Raw genomic sequence first — 22008 nt, 5'->3', positions numbered from 1 at the left:
ACCTCAATTCCTTTACCACTGACAATAAAGCCCAGGAGTTTACCGGATCTTACTCCAAAGGTGCATTTGTTCGGATTCAATCTCAACTTGTACTTCTTCAACCTCTCGAACAATTTGTGTAAATGATCGAGATGTTCTTCTTCAGTATGAGATCTGGCTATCATGTCATCCACATATACTTCTATCTCATGATGGATCATATCATGAAACAAAACCACCATAGCGCGCTGGTATGTTGCTCCTGCATTCTTCAAACCGAATGGCATTACTTTGTAGCAGAAAGTGCCCCATTGCGTCACAAACGTAGTTTTCTCCATGTCTTCAGGTGCCATCTTAATCTGGTTATAACCCGAGAATCCATCCATGAAGGAGAATACTTTGTGTTGAGCGGTATTATCTACCAGAACATCGATGTGCGGGAGTGGAAAGTCGTCTTTGGGACTTGCTTTATTCAGGTCTCGGTAATCCACACACATCCGCACCTTACCATCCTTCTTCGGCACTGGTACCACATTAGCAACCCATTGAGGATAAGAAGTAACGGCTAGGAAACCGGCATTGAATTGCTTCATAACCTCAGCTTTGATTTTCTCAGACATCTCAGGACGCATGCGGCGAACCTTTTGCTTGACAGGACGACAGTCTTCTTTCGTCGGCAGCCGATGCACTACTATATTGGCATCCAGTCCGGGCATGTCTTCATAAGACCAAGCAAAAACCTCTACGTAGTCATGCAACATCTGAATCAACCTTCTCTTGACACTGTTTTCCAAGCCTGCTCCTATTTTGACTTCTTTCTTGTTTATTTCAGTACCCAGATTTACAGTCTCAACTGACTCCTCGTGTGGCTGTATAGCCCTTTCCTCTTGCAGTAACAGTCTGGCAAGCTCTCCAGGTACTTCACAATCTTCCTCACTTCCATCCTCGGCTTGGTTGATCGGATTTTCAAAGTCATAATGAACAGTAGTAGAACTATTGTCAACAGGATCCAGAGTGGGTATGGATCTGCAATTCGTTACGTGAGTGTGTGTAAGAAAACATAGCTCGTTTGGAAGATGACAGAAAAGATAAAGAGCGCAATATTTGAATGCAACAAAGTCCATTGATTTATTGAATATGAATATGTTTATGAAATGACAAAACCCTTAACAAATTAGCTATTGTGCCCCGGGCGTAGACACAATGCTTTAAGAAGTTTAATTGAAAAATAAAAATTTGCAACACTAAAATGGACAATAACAATTACTCCTGACTAAAGGAGATCGGGATAGTGTCTTCAGCCGTCCAATTATTGAGTCTGTCACCAATTGTTGGGTAGATCCAGCTATCCAGGTCGCAATCACTGTCGGCGTCTTCTACAGCATTAATTTGACTCTTGTCAGAGCTAAATCCCAGACCAGATTTATCAGACTTGTAAGGTATGTTGATCAGCTGACCCCAGCCAGTACATCCACCATCTTCAACCACAGCTTGAGCGTCCTTCAGGGAAACCATGGCAGGAGGAGCTCGAATAACCTTGGGCACAAGGGGAGTTGGCTTAAGGACAGGATTAGTCGGAGGAACTACTTCAAATGACTGAGAAGGAGTTTCGAAGAATTCGCCATCCATCTCAACGTATCTGAAGGTATGTACACTACTGACGATATACTCTTCTTCTCCACACACCGTGACGATCTTACCCTCTATTGGATATCTCAGCTTTTGATGGAGAGACGAAGCTACAGCACCTGCCCCATGAATCCAGGGGCGTCCCAGCAAGCAGGAATAGGCGGGGCGAATGTTCATTACATGAAAGGTAGTGTTGAAGACTTGAGGTCCTATCTTGATAGGGAGAACAACTTCACCGTGGACAACACTCTTTGCACCATCGTAAGCACGCACCACAATGTCACTAGGCTTCAATTCAATGCCTTTACAGTCAAGTTTATCGAGCACGGCTTTCGGTAGCACATTCAAAGAAGAGCCATTATCGATCAACACATGAGACAGGGTGATTCCCTTACACTCAATAGAAATATGCAGGGCCCTATTGTGATTCTTTCCTGCTGGTGTCAGGTCAGCATTGGAAAAACCTAGGCCATCGTCAACAGTCAGGTTAGCAACATAGTTTTCAAACTGATCGACGGAGGTCTCCTGAGGCACATGAGCAGTCTTCAAGAATCTTATCAAGGCATTGGCGTGAGATTCAGAAGATAACAACAAGGACAACATCGAGATCTTAGACGGGGTATGCCCCAACTGTTCTACCACATCAAAATCACTCTTGCGGATGATTTTCAGCACTTCTTCCATTTCTCGTTTGGCAACATCTTCAGTAGTAGCTTCGATCGGTATCTCTGACTGAGAAGGGTTGACTGGTTCCTTTCCTCGGTTTTCGGGAACGGGAGGTGAGATCTCTGGAGAGAATATCCTTCCGCTTCGAGTAACTTTACTAGTCCCAACAATGTCATTAGGATTAGCAGAATCACCAACTTGCTTTACGCCATGGATGTAAACATCACCTCCATAATTCCACGGAATGGCTTTGCTTGAGGAATAAGGTACTGGGCCAGGCGCCGTAATAATTAGGGGAGCTACCCTGGGCTCAGCAGTAATCTTCACAGGTACTCTGGGAGCAGTAATCTTCACTGGAACTTTGGACCTCGAAATCACAGATACCTCTTCGACAGGGTTCTTCGCCCTGGGAATCTTTTCGAAGAGAATTGTACGATCATCCATCAGCCGTTGAATACCATTTCTTAATTTCAGGCAATCATTGGGTCGGAATGTACAGAGATCGCAATTTTCAGCACAACCTGGAAATAAACCAGCTTGCAATAACTTCTTCTTGATGATCAGGAGAGAAGATGTTAAGTCCGCTACAGTAGTGATGAGAGAATCGTCATCGAGAGTGTTGACAGTCTTGTCATGATTAGGCATAGGTGCATTGATGACATTAGGAGTCTCCGGAAGCTCGAACTCAATTTCTCCCGCTTCGATCATATCCTGTATTTTATTCTTCAATGACCAACAATCGTTTGTATCATGTCCGGGGCTATCGGAGTGATACGCACACCTGGCATTAGGATTATAACGAGAAGAAGCAGTGTTGGGTTTCATAGGAGGATCTCTGAGGGTGATCAGATTTGCCTTTAGCATACTTTGCAGCGCTTGTGCTAAGGTCATATTGATCCTGGTAAACTGCCTTCTTGGCTTGTCTTGTTTGGGTTGGAAGTTTTGAGATGACGGTGCTGCAATCGTAACTGCTCCAATGGTATGGTCACGATTTTTCTTGTTACGACCCTTTTGACCGTACACAGCATTTGATTCATTCCTCCCCTGATAGGACCTTTTGGTGCTTGCAGAGGTAGCCGCCTGTATCTTTCCACTCCGAATGCCACTTTCAACACGCTCACCTGTCAATATAAGTTCAGTGAAACCTGATGAAGAACTTCCCAGTAGATGGCTGTAGAATGGGCCGGTCAGTGTGCCCATGAACATATCCACCAATTCTCTGTCAGTCATAGGGGGTTTGACTCTGCCGGCCAAATCTCTCCATTTCTGAGCGTACTCTTTGAAGCTTTCTTTGGATCCCATGGTCATATTCTGCAACTGTAGCCGGGTAGGCGCTAGTTCAGAGTTATACTGGTACTGTTTATAGAAGGTTGTTGCTAAATCAGTCCAGGTGCGGATGTCAGAACTCTCGAGCTGGTAATACCATTCCAACTGTGTGCCAGACAGACTTTCTTGGAAGAAATGGATCCATAGCTTCTTATCCGTGGTATGCGGCTGGATCTTTCTCACATAAGCTCTCAGATGCATCTGAGGACAGGATGCACCATCGTACTTAGTGAAAGTGGGGATCTTGAATTTGCGAGGAATGGTCACATCGGAGACCAGACCCAAGCTTTCGAAATCCAGACCGGGCGTCTTCTGACCCTCCACGGCTAGCATACGTTCTTCCAGCAATTTGTACTTATCATCTCTTGGAGAGTACTGTTCATTTTCATACTCTTCATCGTCATCCTCAGGGCTGGAGAAATCAGCATTCTCTTCCTCTGAATCATTCTCCGCCCCCTCTTCTGGGCCATTCGGGATTCCAAATTTGATTCCCGTAGCCTGTCCTTTACGCCTTCTTCCCGGGTTAATGAAACTCACGGCTTTCTTGTCTTTCTTCTTCTCGACCAAAAGAGCCTTCAGTTCCTCCTGCCCCTTGGATAAGTTTAGCATCATCTCCTTGAATTGAGCATTCTGAGTCTGAAGATCTTTGACAGTTTGTTCGAGATCCATTTTTCTGTGTAAGAGGCAGACCGTGAGAATATGGTCCTTTAGAATACCTGTTATGCAATGTTATGTTATGCTATGCAATGTATGAAATGTTTTCAAGGACTTTTGGAATTTAACTTTGCGTGAACCACCAACAAGAGAGAAATGTTTATTGCTGATTTTTTTTTTTGATCAATGTTCATTACAAAAGGAATAATGATAAAAGTACAATGAAAGCTCAAGTCTCCCAGGGGCGACTTCTTTTTGGGCGAAGATATGCATTGAGTCTTCGTTCCTCATTAAGCTGGCTGGTGAGCTCTAGTACTTTCTTCCTTTCTGCATTGAACTGAGCTTCGAAAGTATCTCTCTCCTCTCTCAACTGGGTCCAGGATCTTTTCAATTCCTTAACATCAGTAGGCATATCTGGATAAGGAATGATCTGGGAAGTACCTCCTTCGACCTCTGATTCAACAATCAATGGTCCGACTGCAAGATATGACATGACAAGTTCACGCGCTCTGGCGCGTACCCATCTGAGATAAGGCTCCATAGGAATAGAATTTTTCTTTCCTAAAGTGCTTCTTTTCACCATGCCCCAAGCTCGTACAAACCTTTGACGGAGATTTTGAGGGTCATTGTCATAGTCGAACACTGTACCTTGAATAATCATTTCATGTGGACCATCTCTTTGAGCGTGCCCAAACTGACGTAGGGCTAAGGCAGGATTATAAGTAATACCTCATCTTATCCCTATGAGTGGTACATTAGGGAATTCTCCACAACGGTCGATGATGATAACATTTCCTTCGAGCTTAGAACACCAACGGATATCTGAATGGGAGAGTGCCATTATCCTTTGAGACCATTTCAGATTTTGATCATTCTTCAAGACTGATTGAGGAAGGTGCGAAATAAACCACCTAGACAGTAAAGGTATGCAGCACATGAGAGTCCCTTGTCTCTTCATAGTACGGATGTGAAGGGAATGCAAAATATCTCCGAGCAAGGTAGGCACAGGGTTATGAGTGAGGAATATCTTAATAGCATTCATGTCTATGAATTGGTCCGGATTAGGGAATAGCACCAAACCATAGATTAGCAATGCTAGAACATCTTCAAAAGCATGGACATTCATAACTTTTAGGAATTCTCGGGCCTTACTTATCAGAAATTTGGCAAGTAAACCCTTAATTCCACTTCTTGTTACCCAATTAGTTTCAATGTCGGACTTTGTCATGTGTAAAGCTGCGGCAACTTCTTCAGACTTCGGAATCTTTTCCAGACCACTGAAAGGTATTCGATCAAGGATAGGTATCCCAAGCAGCTGGGAGAATTCTTCTAATGTGGGTACCAGCTGATAGTCTGGGAAAGTGAAGCAATGATGTTTAGGATCGAAGAACTGGAATAGGACTCTCATCATATCTTCTTTGAAACCAGTGGTAACCAAATTGAGGAGATGACCATGTTTCTTGTTGAACTGAGCATGATCGGGAAGTTCTGACACCAGATCCTTGAGTTGAGGAGAGATCGTTGCAAGATTGATCCGGATAGTCTTCCTGGAAGCCATAACCTGTGTAACAGAGCAAAGCTAAATTCCTAAGTCCTTGAAATGGTTAGTACAATGATGTTATGATGTTATGATGTTATGATGTTATGCCAGCACAAGCATGTCACACAACAATCACTCCTAGGTTTTAAGGCTTGCCTGAGTTCCATAGGTAAGTACCCTCCCCACTGAAGTTTGGTTGGTTCAACCTGTCCTAGAATAGTAACCGGGTTCTAGAAGGATCTCAAATCATCAACCTTTCCTTAAGTCCACTTCAGTGCAACACCAAGTGGTTGACCGAAGCTTCCCTAAGGTCCAATCTCAAAGAGTGTAGTATCGAGTATCAACCAACCTCAGTCGGAACCGAAGCCAGTCATCTCACTACTTTCTAATGGCTAGGATGAGTCAATTAGGGTTCTAAAGGTCTGGTTAATGCTTTGATGACACCACGCGAATGCCAAATTTTTCCTCAAGTGAACATGAGGAACATCAGGACATCCAAAGTGTCACATTAACCGTAGCCATCATTTTAACCATTCCAGTATACGCCGGATAGTCGCGATGATCTATTGCTACTTACCTAAGGTACACTAGATCCGGGTGTAGGATCTTTCACTCAAGAATACCCAAGCAATCCCTTAAAAGTAAATCAGACAATTTGGAGTAAGTGATCTTGTTCTTTAAGGTAACCTCTCTTTATCTCCCCAGCAGAGTCGCCAGTTCTGTCATACGGTGAACTGACTTGGGGGGTTTGCTTTTTATCGCAATGTCGCGGATAGCAAGAGTCGCCACCGACTTTTCTTTTATCCAATAAGGAAAGGTGGAAAAGAACAGGAAAGACCTCAATAGATTTTGGGTTCGGGAGGTACATTATACAAAGGGAAGGTGTTAGCACCCTTTGTATCCATGGTTATCCATGGGCTCTTAATTGCTGGATCACTTATATTTTTGTCTGAAAAGTGTTCGTGAATTGTTTAAAAAATGTTTCGAAAAGAGAGTTTAACTTTGTAATGATTCTCGTATGAATGTATACAAAGTATTTATCTCGTTTGATTTTGAAAAACAGTTTAGAAAAATATAACTTGGTAATGATTCTAGTATGAATGTATACCAAGTGGTGATTTTCTAGGATTTGCAAAGTGTGAGGGGTGGGAAATGTTTTAGGTTATGATCCAGCAATTGAGAGTTATACCTTCCTAAGGTCGTTATGAACGTTTCCTATCCTTATGAGGGTAAAACTGTCCTTACTATCGAGAAGTAAGTAATTTTACCCTTTGGATGTTTAAGGGTCATCGTAGGGTCATCGATAGGTCATTGAAGGCAACAGTTGTAAGGATACCTTAGCATTCGAAGGGACGATCATCATTTAACCGTAGGCTACACCGAAGGGTCATCGAGGGACAAAATCGTATTTTCGAAAGCAACATCCGAGGGACCATGATTTATTTTATGATGATTTAACCGAAGGGTCTTTGCTAAGGGTATCCCTACATTCGCGGGACATGACCGTAATACCGTAATCGTGGGGTAATAAAGAGAGGTCCGATATTATTTATTTAAAGTCCATATTTTAAGTTCATTAGGTAATTATGATGAATCTCCACATTAAAATCAATACATTAAAATCAATACATTAAAAATTAATACATTAAGATTAATTAGGCAATCAATATGGATCTTCACATTAAAGTGAAGAAATTTAGAATCCATCTCCACGAAGGTCTCCCACACGTAAAGTGGAGTACCTAGCCGGCCACTTCATTGAGGGTATGGAAGCCTTTACACCATTCAACACACGGGTTAGAGCATTAAGATAAAATATGATTTGACAATTGCACCATAAAATAGACATAATAGTTATGAGTTCCGGCCAAGTGATGCAAAAATCGTAATTAGATAAGCATAAAATAGAACAGCAAAGAGACAAAGCAGCCCCTGTCCCGCTCGCCTCTGCTTCGCCTAGCGAAGGCTCAGCGAAGGCTCGCTGCAGGCTCGCTTAGCGATGAGCTAGCGAGCGGCCACGGTTTGGAATTTGACAGCAGCATGACTTCCGAAAACCTGCACTCTTATGGCATTTGATCACAGGCATAGCATAGGCAATTATACAGGATGTTCATACTTAGATTCACATACGAAATCGAATTACATATCAAAGCTTTAATCGGAATGCATCATGTATGTAAAGAATATCAATTGGAAACGTAAAACAACGATGATACGCAAACCTGTGTGCAATCGCGATATTGAAAGGGACTGATCGTTTGGATGCCGGATTGAGTTAGGCGGCGGTAGCTTCGGTGCGGATGGGCTGCCTTCAGGTTAGCAGGGTTTTTGCACCAGGGTTTCCGTCCTTCGTCCGTCTGTTTGTGTGTTTCTGTGTTTCTCCCTTTGGCTCTGTGTGTTCTTTTCGTGGCTGAGGAGCTGGTATTTATAGTAGTAGTGGTGGTGACCTAATGGGCTTAAGATGAGGTCCAAAACTTCAGATTTTCGCAAGCTTCGCTAGGCGAAGGAATTGCTCGCCTAGCGAGCAAGCTAGTTCTGGGCTTTTTTCTGGATCTGATGCTTCGCTGGGCGAGTGTCATGATGAAATGTTCGCTAGGCGAAGGGACTGCTCGCCTAGCGAGCAAGCTGGTTTGGGCCACTTTTGGATTGGGCCTGTTGTGAGCTGGGCTTTTGTCCATTTGATATCAGTGCCTTGCAGAACAAGTCAGAGGGTCTTGAGGAATGCTTTGTAATATCGACGGGCAAATTTTGGGGTATGACACCGGGGAATAGGATTAGCAACGGATTCATTGGAAAGCATGGTTAGACCTTCTCCTTGGTCCTGAAGTCTTGTAGTAATCGCTATTTCTATTTTAGGCATGTATTGATCATATTCAAATGCATATATCAATTCAAGTTAAGTCAATGGACGTTTACGCAATCAAAACGGAAAAAGTAAAAACAAAAGCATCTTTTTGGAAATGGAATTGTACTGATTTTGAAAGAGGGCCTATAAACAGGCAATTTGTGTACAAGGAGACAGAAATTCTAGTAAGAGGACATTGTCAAGAAAACAAAGAGAAAGCTATGCAGAAAAAGTCCTATTGATTTTAATTCCACTACTGTCATCATGTCTTCAAGCATCTCATCTCCTGCTGTCGGATAGAGGTGATTGGCTTGTTCAGTCCCTTGAACTTGGCTGAAGCTGACAGAGAACGGGACACAGTCATACGCTTTAATCTCTAATTTTTGCCTGGACCACCTTTTCAGGTTTTCAGTCCACCAGGATGCCCTTTTTTGCCCAAGCCGCCTTTCCAGGTTTTCGACTTGCCGGGTGTACGTCTTTATATGTTAATCCCTAATTTTTGCCCGAACCCTTTTGGTTCGTCGGGATGCCCTTACTTTTGCTTAGGTACGTCGACCTAGCGGGTCTCTTTTACGCGTAGTATTTTTTAACTATGCCCGCGTTCACAGGATGCGGGAAGTCTTCACCATCCATTGTAGCAAGTATCATGGCTCCACCAGAGAATACTTTCTTAACCACAAATGGCCCTTCGTATGTGGGAGTCCATTTGCCTCTGGGATCACCTTGTGGTAGAATGATACGCTTGATCACCAAGTCGCCAATTTGGTACACCTGTCTCTTGACCTTTTTGTTAAATGCCTGGGTCATGCGCTTCTGATATATCTGCCCATGACAAACAGCCGCAAGTCTCTTTTCATCAATCAAATTTATCTGATCGAGTCGAGTTTGAATCCATTCATCTTCATCTAAGCCTGCATCTTTCATAATTCTTAGAGAGGGAATCTGAACTTCCACTGGTAAAACGGCTTCCATTCTATAGACTAAAGAGAAGGGAGTTGCCCCTGTCAAAGTGCGTATTGAGGCGCGATAACCATGGAGAGGAAACAGTAACATCTCATGCCAGTCTTTGTATGTTACTGTTATCTTTTGTATGATCTTCTTGATATTGTTAGCAGTCTCCACGGCGCCGTTCGTCTTTGGCCGGTACGGAGAAGAGTCATGGTGCTTTATTTTGAACTGCGTGTAGAGTTCAGTTTAGTACCATTATCAGTGATAACTCTCTCAGGAGACAGCGGGTTTCCCAGATGTATATTTGATATAATCCATCTTAGAAATCAATAAAGTGGTATGATTCAACATATACTGTCTTAGTCGGCGAGCAGCCTAGGCCAAAGCGTAGCAAGCTTTCTCGAGCTGTGAGTATCTTGTTTCACAGTCGGTACCTTTTGCTAAGGCAGTGTATGACATGCTCTTTTCGACCAGACTCGTCATGTTGCCCCAGCACACCTTATTGAATTTTCTAACACGGCCAAATACGTGATTAGAGGTCTTCTTTCAACTGGCAGCATCAGAATTGGAGGTTCTTGGAGATACCTCCTGATTTTGTCGTTCATCATTCCGTACCATCTCTTGATTTTTTCTCAGTAGATGGGTTTGCAGGTAGCAGTCAAGTGTGGGATGAATCGGGCAATGTAATTCAAGTGCCCCAAGAAACCTCTGACTTCTTTCTTGTCTATTTCAGTACTCAGATCTATAGTTTCAATTGATTCCTCATGCGGCTGTATGGTCTTTTCTTCTTGTAGTGCCAGTCTGGCAAGTTCTCCAGGGACTTCACAATCTTCCTCACTTCCATCCTCGGCTTGGTAGATCGGATTTTCAAAGTCATAATGAACAGTAGCAGAGCTATTATCAACAGGATCCAGAGTGGATACGGATCGGAAAATTGTTACGTGAGTGTGTGCAAGAAAACATAGCTTATTTGCAAGATGACAGGAAAGATAAAGAGCGCAGTATTTGAATGCAAAAAGTCCATTGATTTATTGAATGTAAATATGCTTATGAAAATGACAAAAACCCTTGAAAAAAAAATAGCTATTATGCCCCGGGTCTAGACACAATGCTTCGAACCACAAAAATAGCAATAACAATTACTCCTGACTAAAGGAAATCGGGATAATGTCTTCAGCCTTCCAATTATTGAGTCCGTCACCAATTGTTGGGAAAATCCAGCTATCCAAGTCATAATCGTTATCAGTATCTTCCACAGCATTGACAGTCTCGTCATGATTAGGCAGAGGGGCAGTGATGCCATTAGGAGTCTCCGGAGGATCAAAGGTAGTCGCCTGTATCTTCCCACTTCGAATGCCACTTTCAACATGTTCACCTGTTAATATAAGTTCAGTGAAACCCAATGAGGAACTCCTCAATAGATGGCTGTAGAATGGGCCAGTCAGTGTGCTCATGAACATGTCCACTAATTCTCGATCAGTCATAGGGGGTTTGACTCTGCCGGCCAAATCTCTCCATTTCTGAGCGTACTCTTTGAAGTTTTCTTTGGATCCCATGGTCATATTCTGCAACTGTAGCCGAGTAGGTGCCAATTCAGAATTATACTGGTAGTGCTTGTAGAAAGTTGTCGCTAAATCAGTCCATGTGTGGATGTTAGAGCTCTCGAGCTGATAATACCACTCCAACTGTGTGCCAGACAAACTCTCTTGGAAGAAATGGATCCATAGCTTCCTATCAGTGGTGTGCGGCTGAATCTTTCTCACATAAGCCCTTAGATGCATCTGAGGACAGGACGCACCATCGTACTTAGTGAAAGTGGGGATTTTGAATTTGCGAGGAATGGTCACATCGGAGACCAGACCCAAACTTTCGAAATCCAGACCGGGCGCCTTCTGACCCTCCATAGCTAGCATGTGTTCTTCCAGCAATTTGTACTTATCATCTCTTGGAGAGTACTGTTCATTTTCATAATCTTCATCGTCATCCTCAGGGTTGAAAGGATCATCATTCTCATCTTCTGAATCTGTCTCTGTTTCCTCTTCTTGATCCTTCGGAATTCGAATCTCGACTCTTGTGGCATGTCTTTTAAGCCTTCTTCCTGGGTTAATGTAACTCACAGGTTTCTGGTCTTTCTTCTTCTCGAGCAAGAGAGCCTTCAGTTCCTCCTGCCCCTTGGATAAGTTCAAGATCATCTCCTGGAGTTGAGCATTCTGAGCCTGGAGATCTTTGACAATTTGTTCGAGGTCCATTTTTTCTGTGTGGAGGAAAACCGTGAGAACACTGATCCCTTTAGATGTTATGTTATGCTATGCAATGCATGAAATGTTTTCAAGGCCTTTTGGAATTTAACTTTGCATAAACTACCAAAAAAAGGAAAACTTTTTTTTTTTTTTTTATACAAAACAGAGCAAAGTTAAATCCCTAAGTCCTTGAAATGGTTAGTACAATGTTATGATGTCATGATGTTATGATGTTAAACAAGTATAAACAAGTCACACAACAATCATCCCTAGGTTTTAAGGCTTGCATGAATTCCATAGGTAAGTACCCTCCCCACTGAAGTTTGGTTGGTTCAACCTGTCCTAGAATAGTAACCGGGTTCTAGAAGGATCTCAGATCATCGACCTTTCTTTAAGTCCACTTCAGTGCAACGCCAAGTGGTTGACCGAAGCTTCCCTAAAGTCCAATCTCAAAGAGTGTAGTATCGAGTATCAACCAACCTCAGTCGGAACCGAAATCAGTTATCTCACTACTTTCTAATGGCTAGGATAAGTCAATTAGGGTTCTAAAGGTCTGGTTAATGCTTTGATGACACCACGCGAATGCCAAATTTTTCCTCAAGTGAACATGAGGAACATCAGGACATCCAAAGTGTTACATTAACCGTAGCTATCATTTTAACCAATCCAGTATACGCCGGATAGTCGCGATGATCTATTGCTACTTACCTAAGGTACACTAGATCCGGGTGTAGGATCTTTCACTCAACAATTCCCTTAAAAGAAAGGAACAATTTAAAACATAAATGATTTTTAAGGTGACCTCTCTTTATATCCCCAGCAGAGTCGCCAGTTCTGTCATACGGTGAACTGGACTTTTTGTTTTTAATCGCAATGTCGCGGTTAGCAAGAGTCGCCACCGACTTTTCTTTTATCCCATAAGGAAAGGTGGAAAAGAACAGGAAAGACCTTAATTTAGATTCTTAGGTTCGGGAGGTACGTTATACAAAGGGAAGGTGTTAGCACCCTTTGTATCCATGGTTATCCATGGGCTCTTAATTGCTCAATCATTTATGTTTTCTAGTTTGAAAAAGGTGGTTGAGAAATGTGTAGGAACTGTTTCGAAAAGGAGAATTTAACTTTGTAATGATTCTTGCATGAATGTATACAAAGTGGTTATCTCATTTAGATTTGAAAGTTATTTAGAAAAATATAACTCAGCAATGATCCTAGTACGGATGTATGCTAAATGGTGATTTTCCAAAAAGGATGTTTGAAATGTGTAAGGTGGAGAAATATTTTAGGTTATGAATGAGCAATTAAGGGTTATACCTGTCCGAGGTCTTTACTGTCATTTTCTATCCTTGTGAGGGTAAAACTGTCCTTACTATTGAGAAGTAAGTAGTTTATCCTTGGGATGTAGAAGGGTCATCGTAGGGTCATCGATAGGTCATTGAAGGCAACAGTTGTAAGGATACCTTAGCATTCGAAGGGACGATCATCATTTAACCGTAGGCTCCACCGAAGGGTCATCGAGGGACAAAATCGTATTTCCGAAGGCAACATCCGAGGGACCATGATTTATTTTATGATGATTTAATTGAAGGGCCATTGCTAAGTGTATCCCCACATTCGCGGGACATGACCGTAATACCGCAATCGTGGGGTAACAAAGAGAGGTCCGATATCATTTATTTAAAGTCCATATTTTAACGTTCATTAGGTAATTATGATGAATCTCCACATTAAAATCAACACATTAAAATCAATACATTAAAAATTAATACATTAAAATTAATTAGGCAATCAATGTGAATCTTCACATTAAAGTGAAGTAATTTAGAATCCATCTCCACGAAGGTCTCCCACACGTAAAGTGGAGTGCCTAGCCGGCCGCTTCATTGAGGATATGGAAGCCTTTACACCATTCAACACCCGGGTTAGAGCATTAAGATAAAATACGATTTGACAATTGCACCATAAAATGGACATAACAGTTATGAGTTCAGGCCAAGTTATACAAAAATCGTAATTAGATAAGCATAAGATAGAACAGCAAAGAGACAAAGCAGCCCCTGTCCCGCTCGCCTCTGCTTCGCCTAGCGAAGGCTCAGCGAATGCTCGCTGCAGGCTCGCTTAGCGATGAGCTAGCGAGCGGCCACGGGTTTGGAGTTTGACAGCAGCATGACTTCCGAAAACCTGCACTTTCATGGCATTGGATTATAGGCATAGCATATACAATTATACAGGATGTTCATACTTAGATTCACATACGAAATCAAATCACATATCAAAACCTTAATCGAAATGCATCATGTATGTAAAGAATATCAATTGGAAACATAAAACAGCGGTGATACGCAAACCTGTGTGCAATTGCGATATTGAAAGGGACTGATTGTTTGGAGGCCGGATTGAGTTGGGCGGCGGTAGCTTCGGCGCGGATGGGCTGCCTTCAGGTTAGCAGGGTTTTTGCACCAGGGTTTCCGTCCTTCGTCTTGGTCTCTCCGTTTCTGTGTCCGTCCGTCTCTCTGTGTTTCTCCCTTTGGGTCTGTCTGTTTTTTCGTGGCTGAGGAGCTGGTATTTATAGTAGTAGTGGTGGTGACCTAGTGGGCTTAAAATGAGGTCCAAGACTTCAGATTTTCGCAAGCTTCGCTAGGCGAAGGAATTGCTCGCCTAGCGAGCAAGCTATTCTGGGCTTTTTTCTGGATCTGATGCTTCGCTGGGCGAGTGTCATGATGAAATGTTCGCTAGGCGAAGGGACTGCTCGCCTAGCGAGCAAGCTGGTTTGGGCCACTTTTGGATTGGGCCTGTTGTGAGCTGGGCTTTTGTCCATTTGATATCAGTGCCTTGCAGAACAAGTCGGAGGGTCTTGAGGAATGCTTTGTAATATCGACGGGCAAATTTTGGGGTATGACAGTACCCATCTGAGATAAGGCTCCATAGGAATAGAATTCTTCTTTCCTAAATTGCTTCTTTTCACCATGCCCCAAGCTCGTATAAACCTTTGGCGGAGACCTTGAGAGTCATTGTCATAGTCAAACACTATACCTTGAATAATCATTTCATGTGGACCATCTCTTCGAGCATGCCCAAACTGACGTAGGGCTAAGGCAGGATTATAAGTAATACCTCCTCTTATCCCCATGAGGGGTACATTAGGGAATTCTCCACAACGGTCGATGAGGATAACATTTTCTCTGGGATTAGAACACCAACGGATGTCTGAATGGGAGAGTGCCATTATCCTTTGAGACCACTTCAGATTTTGATCATTCTTCAAGACTGATTGAGGAAGGTGCGAAATAAACCACCTAGACAACAAAGGTACTCAGCACATGAGAGTCCCTTGCTTCTTCATAGTACGAGTGTGAAGGGAATGCAAGACATCTCCAAGCAAGGCAGGCACAGGGTTATGAGTGAGGAATATCTTAATAGCATTCACGTCTATGAATTGGTCCGGATTAGGGAATAGCACCGAACCATAGATTAGCAATGCTAGAACGTCTTCAAAAGCATGGACATTCATAACTTTTAGGAATTCTCGGGCCTTACTTATCAGAAATTTGGCAAGTAAACCTTTCATTCCACTCCTTGTTACCCAATTAGTTTCAATGTCAGACTTTGTCATGTATAAAGCTGCGGCAACTTCTTCAGCCTTCGGAATCTTTTCCAGACCACTGAAAGGTATTTGATCAAGGATAGGTATCTCAAGCAGCTTGGAGAATTCTTCCAATGTGGGTACCAGCTGATAGTCTGGGAAAGTGAAGCAATGATGTTTAGGATCGAAGAACTGGAATAGGACTCTCATCATATCTTCTTTGAAACCAGTGGTAACCAAATTGAGGAGATGACCGTGTTTCTTGTTGAACTGAGCATGATCGGGAAGTTCTGACACCAAATCCTTGAGTTGAGGAGAGATCGTTACAAGATTGATCCGGATAGTCTTCCTGGAAGCCATAACCTGTTCAACAGAGCAAAGCTAAATCCCTAAGTCCTTGAAACGGTTAGTACAATGATGTTATGACGTTATGATGTTATGATGTTATGATGTTATGATGTTATGATGTTATGATGTTATGATGTTATGATGTTATGCAAATCACACAACAATCATTCCTAGGTTTTAAGGCTTGCATGAGTTCCATAGGTGAATACCCTCCCCACTGAAGTTTGGTTGGTTCAACCTGTCCTAGAATAGTAACCGGGTTCTAGAAGGATCTCAGATCATCGACCTTTCTTTAAGTCCACTTCAGTGCAACGCCAAGTGGTTGACCGAAGCTTCCCTAAAGTCCAATCTCAAAGAGTGTAGTATCGAGTATCAACCAACCTCAGTCGGAACCGAAATCAGTTATCTCACTACTTTCTAATGGCTAGGATAAGTCAATTAGGGTTCTAAAGGTCTGGTTAATGCTTTGATGACACCACGCGAATGCCAAATTTTTCCTCAAGTGAACATGAGGAACATCAGGACATCCAAAGTGTCACATTAACCGTAGCTATCATTTTAACCCTTCCAGTATACGCCGGATAGTCGCGATGATCTATTGCTACTTACCTAAGGTACACTAGATCCGGGTGTAGGATCTTTCACTCAACAATACCCTTAAAAGAAGGAACAATTAGGAAAACATAAATGATTTTTTTTAAGATGACCTCTCTTTATGTCCCCAGCAGAGTCGCCAGTTCTGTCATACGGTGAACTGGACTTTTTGTTTTTAATCGCAATGTCGCGGTTAGCAAGAGTCGCCACCGACTTTTCTTTTATCCCATAAGGAAAGGTGGAAAAGAACAGGAAAGACCTTAATTTAGATTCTTAGGTTCGGGAGGTACGTTATACAAAGGGAAGGTATTAGCACCCTTTGTATCCATGGTTATCCATGGGCTCTTAATTGCTCAATCATTTATGTTTTCTAGTTTGAAAAAGGTGGTTGAGAAATGTGTAGGAGGGGTTTTGAAAATGAGAATTGAACTTTGTAATGATTCTTGCATGAATGTATACAAAGTGGTTATCTCATTTAGATTTGAAAGTTATTTAGAAAAATATAACTCAGCAATGATCCTAGTACGGATGTATGCTAAGTGATGATTTTCCAAAAAAAGGAGGATGTTTGAAATGTGTAAGGTGGAAAAATATTTTAGGTTATGAATGAGCAATTAAGGGTTATACCTGTCTGAGGTCTTTACTGTCATTTTCTATCCTTGTGAGGGTAAAACTGTCCTTACTATTGAGAAGTAAGTAGTTTATCCTTGGGATGTAGAAGGGTCATCGTAGGGTCATTGATTGGTCATTGAAGGCAACAGTTATGAGGATACCTTAGCATTCGAAGGGACTATCATCATTTAACCGTAGGCTACTCCGAAGGGTCATCGAGGGACAAAATCGTATTTCCGAAGGCAACATCCGAGGGACCATGATTTATTTTATGATGATTTAACCGAGGGGTCTTTGCTAAGGGTATCCCCACATTCGCGGGACATGACCGTATTACGTAATCGGGGGGTAACAAAGAGAGGTCCGATATCATTTATTTAAAGTCCATATTTTAACGTTCATTAGGTAATTATGATGAATCTCCACATTAAAATCAACACATTAAAATCAATACATTAAAAATTAATACATTAAAATTAATTAGGCAATCAATATGAATCTTCACATTAAAGTGAAGCAATTTAGAATCCATCTCCACGAAGGTCTCCCACACGTAAAGTGGAGTACCTAGCCGGCCGCTTCATTGGGGATATGGATGCTTTTACACCATTCAACACACGGGTTAGAGCATTAAGATAAAATATGATTTGACAATTGCACCATAAAATAGACATAACAGTTATGAGTTCGGGCCAAGTGATGCAAAAATCGCAATTAAACAAACATAAGACCAGCAAAGAGACAAAGCAGCCACTGTCCCGTTCGCCTCTGCTTCGCCTAGCGAAGGCTCAGCGAAGGCTCGCTGCAGGCTCGCTTAGCGATGAGCTAGCGAGCGGCCACGGGTTTGGAGTTTGACAGCAGCATGACTTCCGAAAACCTGCACTTTCATGGCATTGGATTATAGGCATAGCATATACAATTATACAGGATGTTCATACTTAGATTCACATACGAAATCGAATTACATATCAAAACTTTAATCGGAATGCATCATGTATGTAAAGAATATCAATTGGAAACGTAAAACAGCGGTGATACGCAAACCTGTGTGCAATTGCGATATTGAAAGGGACTGATTGCTTGGAGGCCGGATTGAGTTGGGCGGCGGTAGCTTCGGCGCGGATAGGCTGCCTTTAGGTTAGCAGGGTTTTTGCACCAGGGTTTCCGTCCTTCGCCTTGGTCTCTCCGTTTCGGTGTCCGTCCGTCTGTCTGTGTGTTCCTCTGTGTTTCTCCCTTTGGGTCTGTCTCTTATTTTCGTGGCTGAGGAGCTGGTATTTATAGTAGTAGTGGTGGTGACCTAATGGGCTTAAAATGAGGTCCAAAACTTCAGATTTTCGCAAGCTTCGCTAGGCGAAGGAATTGCTCGCCTAGCGAGCAAGCTATTCTGGGCTCTTTTTTTCTGGATCTGATGCTTCGCTGGGCGAGGGTCATGATGAAGTGTTCGCTAGGCGAAGGAATTGCTCGCCTAGCGAGCAAGCTAGTTTGGGCCACTTTTGGACTGGGCCTGTTGTGAGCTGGGCTTGTGTTCACTTGCACTACAACAAACAAGACCTTAGACAGCGCTTTTTTTAGCCTTAGACAGCGCTTTAAAGCGCTGTCTAAACCTCCGCTGCTAAAGGTTTAGACAGCGCTTTTTTAAATCTTAAAAGCGCTGTCTAAGCCCCCCCCCCCTAGACAGCGCTTTAAAGCGCTGTCTAAACCTCCGCTGCTAAAGGTTTAGACAGCGCTTTTTTAAATCTTAAAAGCGCTGTCTAAGCCCCCCCCCCCTAGACAGCGCTTTGGCCAAAAGCGCTTTATAAGACCCTCTTATTTTAAATTTTTTAGGTATACCTTAGACAGCGCTTTTGAAAAGCGCTGTCTAAGCCTCACCCCCTTAGACAGCGCTTTGGCCAAAAGCGCTTTCTAAGACCCTCCTATTTTAATTTTTTTAGGTATACCTTAGACAGCGCTTTTCAAAAAGCGTTGTCTAAGCCCCCCCCCCTAGACAGCGCTTTTGCCTAAAGCGCTTTCTAATCCCCCCCTTAGACAGCGCTTTTTACAAAAGCGCTGTCTAAGGTATACGAAAATTTTTGAAGCTTTTGTTTTAAACCACATTTTTTCCAGGTTTATAAATTCTTCAACCCTTTGACCATTCTCAAGTGTGTCCATATTGTCTCCATATTGAGAAGCAACCAATCCATATAAGGTCCATGCAACCGGACACATCCAATAGTACCATTTCCACCATATCGGTATTCTCTGTCATTGTTATCGAGTTTCAAAGTTAGGTCGTGTTTCGATAAACAACTTAATTAAACGTATGAAAATAAGATGAAAACAACTCACGGATAAGGGAATGATGAAGCCTGAGAAAAGGCACCATATTGCATAGAATGAAGTGGACAATATGCCAGCAACATGTGGATTTGGAGTTATGGCCATTGTCATCATACCATAGTAGGTATAGTATAAGAAACTAAAGTAAGTGAAGAAGAGATTCCACAAAACTTTTGATGTTGTCCACTCAAATCCCATCATGGCATAAACTATGATCCCATATACAAGAGCCTGAACCAAAATGTGGAGAAGCTCTATAATAACCTGCAATTCGAATGTTCGGTTTAGTGAACTAGACGGTCGAATTTAGCCGAACAGATTATTTAAACTATGAATGACGTAATAATACCTGCGCAAGAGAATATGGCAAAGCCGAATACATTCCTGCCGCTCTTTCTCGATAGAAAACTGTTCTCTCAATCGCTACTATTGGTTGCACCGAGGCACCATTTACAACTCCTATGAAGGTGACAGCAGCATACATTGATCCTATTGCATTGAATAGATCTTGCTCCTTTTTCCTGTGATTTTCAATGATAAAACACTAAGAATTCGTTTAGAATTTCATTTTTCATGAAGAAGCTATTTTGAGATCAATGCACCTTTTCAAGCCAACATCCCAAAAAATTAGGCCAAACAATAAAGCTGTCATGATAGTAAATAACAGTCTAACAGCCGTATACGATGTGTTCCGCCAGTATGATAAATGTTGTTTCCATAGACAAGCTACACATTGTGCCATAAAAGTTTGTGAATATTGCGCATCAAAGTGTAGATCTTTTGAATCTTGAGAAGGAGCACTAAGCTGCTGAATCAACTGTTTATTTCTCCTGAAAAAATGGATGAACTAGTATCAAAATCATAAAGAATACAGGTGCGAAAAAACGCGAGTTTTTACTAGAGTCTAACCTGTTTAGTTCTGAGTTATTGTACACATCAGTGAAATTGACCTTAAGATTTGTTTCTGATCCTGCTGATGTAACTTCCAACATCCATGTCGCAGGATTATAACCATCTTTGATCTTAGGAACTCCTTGAATAGCCTATAGTATTCATACACTAAGTGAATATGCTTATGCTACATAAGCTACATTATAATATTCTCGACATTGTTTACATTAGACTCACCGCAAAGTACTCTATTAAATCGAAACATTGGTCGCCTATTGGATTAGCATATATCTGCTCACCTCCCAATTTCAGAAGTAGAAGCTGAAAATTTTGATATTGAAACACTTAATTCAGAAGTAGAAGTAGAAGCTGAAAATTTTGATATTAAAACAAAATGGTGGTTGAGGATTCTTACCTCATCAAAGGCGTCAAAAATGTCGATACTTGGCTGATGGATCGTGCAAACCACGGTACGTCCTGTGTCCACTGTGTTCCTTACTGTTCTCATTACTATAGCAGCTGCTCTAGCATCAAGGCCAGAGGTCGGCTCATCCATGAATATTATCGACGGATTCGCTACAAGTTCAACCGCAATTGTAAGTCTCTTACGTTGTTCGGTTGAAAGTCCGTTCTCGCCAGGAAATCCAACAAGTGCTTCTCTTAATGAGTTAAGTTCTACTAGCTCCATAACTTCTTCAATAAACATCTGCATTTTCGTGAAATCGGTTCGAAGTTGATAAACTACTACACCTCGATTCATCTAATTTGAAAAGAAAATAGATTATACCTTTCTAGTTGCATGATCAACTTCAGGCGATAAACGAAGCCATGCAGAATATAGCAAAGATTCATAAACTGTAACATTGGGTGAATGGATATCGAATTGTTCGCAATATCCCGATATGCGAGCGAATGTCTTTTGGTTCTTTGGATAGCCAGAGATTGTGATGCTTCCTTCAATATATCCACTTGTTTTTCTTCCTGCATAAATCTTATACTGTGTTTGCCTATATGGAATGAAAGATAACATTTCCGTCAGTAAACCAATTGGCAACATGTGTCTGTTATATCAGAATTCACCAGTTTGCTTATTATTATTATCCCCAAACTGGGAAACACAACATCTAAATCACCAGCCAAAACAAATAAACGGGCTGTCTTATTATTATTATCCTGAAACCAGGAAAATTCATTCCAAATCAACCCAGTGTGGTCATACATATGCTGTTAGTTCTGTCATACATATGAGATCACCCAAATGGTATGTATAGTATAAAAACTGTCTAAAACCAATCAAACACAAGTGATTCGTACAAGCATAAAGAATTTTGGTAGCAGAGCAGAGGACATCTGAATTGGTATGTAAGAAATATTAAAGTCGGTAAATCAACTAGGCATAAAATGTGAGCATACATACATTCATTATACAGAGTCTAAAATTTCTCCTAAGCAAATTACATTGAAGGGAAATCCCTGCAAAGTAACCTTATTTAACAACAACTTAAACAAACAAAACAAGGAAAATGATGAATTGTGATTTTCCTCAGTGCTCCCCAGCCTTCACCTGCAACAGCCATATTCTCAATCACATTGATGTATTGAACAATAATTCAATTCTATTATACGAAATTCAATCAGCAATTTGTACGATTAATATGAGATTTATGAAGGAAGATAATCAAATCGTCAATCGATGCAATAGAAAAGGGATAAGATGAAATCGAAAAAACCCTAATTAAAAAACAGAAGGAGAGAGAACGGTACATGGTGAGAAGAGGAAGAAGCATTGGCCTTGTTGTAAACTTGCTCAGCGACGAGGTAAACACCAAACGCAACAAGA

At 41.8% G+C, this 22008-nt stretch overlaps 1 protein-coding gene and 1 long non-coding RNA gene across 2 annotated transcripts in view; both read right to left on the bottom strand.

Annotated features, from left to right (window-relative positions):
* Positions 1 to 21198, bottom strand: part of LOC127095736 (pleiotropic drug resistance protein 1) — a 61661-nt gene extending 40463 nt beyond the window's left edge. The window contains exons 1-8 of the mRNA XM_051034383.1: positions 20956 to 21198; positions 20584 to 20874; positions 20406 to 20489; positions 20187 to 20320; positions 19880 to 20107; positions 19627 to 19798; positions 19287 to 19541; positions 19083 to 19199 (exon numbers count right to left, since the gene is read on the bottom strand). Of these exons, the coding sequence (XP_050890340.1) occupies positions 19083 to 19199; positions 19287 to 19541; positions 19627 to 19798; positions 19880 to 20107; positions 20187 to 20320; positions 20406 to 20489; positions 20584 to 20874; positions 20956 to 21198 (1524 nt within the window). The remainder of the gene's footprint in view (positions 1 to 19082; positions 19200 to 19286; positions 19542 to 19626; positions 19799 to 19879; positions 20108 to 20186; positions 20321 to 20405; positions 20490 to 20583; positions 20875 to 20955) is intronic.
* A 384-nt stretch (positions 21199 to 21582) lies between these two features.
* On the bottom strand, positions 21583 to 22008 carry LOC127092920 (uncharacterized). The gene is made up of 2 exons (XR_007792329.1): positions 21933 to 22008; positions 21583 to 21732 (listed from the first exon to the last, which is right to left on the bottom strand). It is a non-coding gene; the product is annotated as an uncharacterized LOC127092920 (long non-coding RNA).

Source organism: Lathyrus oleraceus, chromosome 6, assembly GCF_024323335.1.
Source record: "Lathyrus oleraceus cultivar Zhongwan6 chromosome 6, CAAS_Psat_ZW6_1.0, whole genome shotgun sequence".
NCBI classification, from domain to species: Eukaryota; Viridiplantae; Streptophyta; class Magnoliopsida; order Fabales; family Fabaceae; genus Lathyrus; species Lathyrus oleraceus.
The sequence above is the reverse complement of the archived record's forward strand: the minus strand, read 5'-3'. Positions and strand labels throughout refer to the sequence as shown.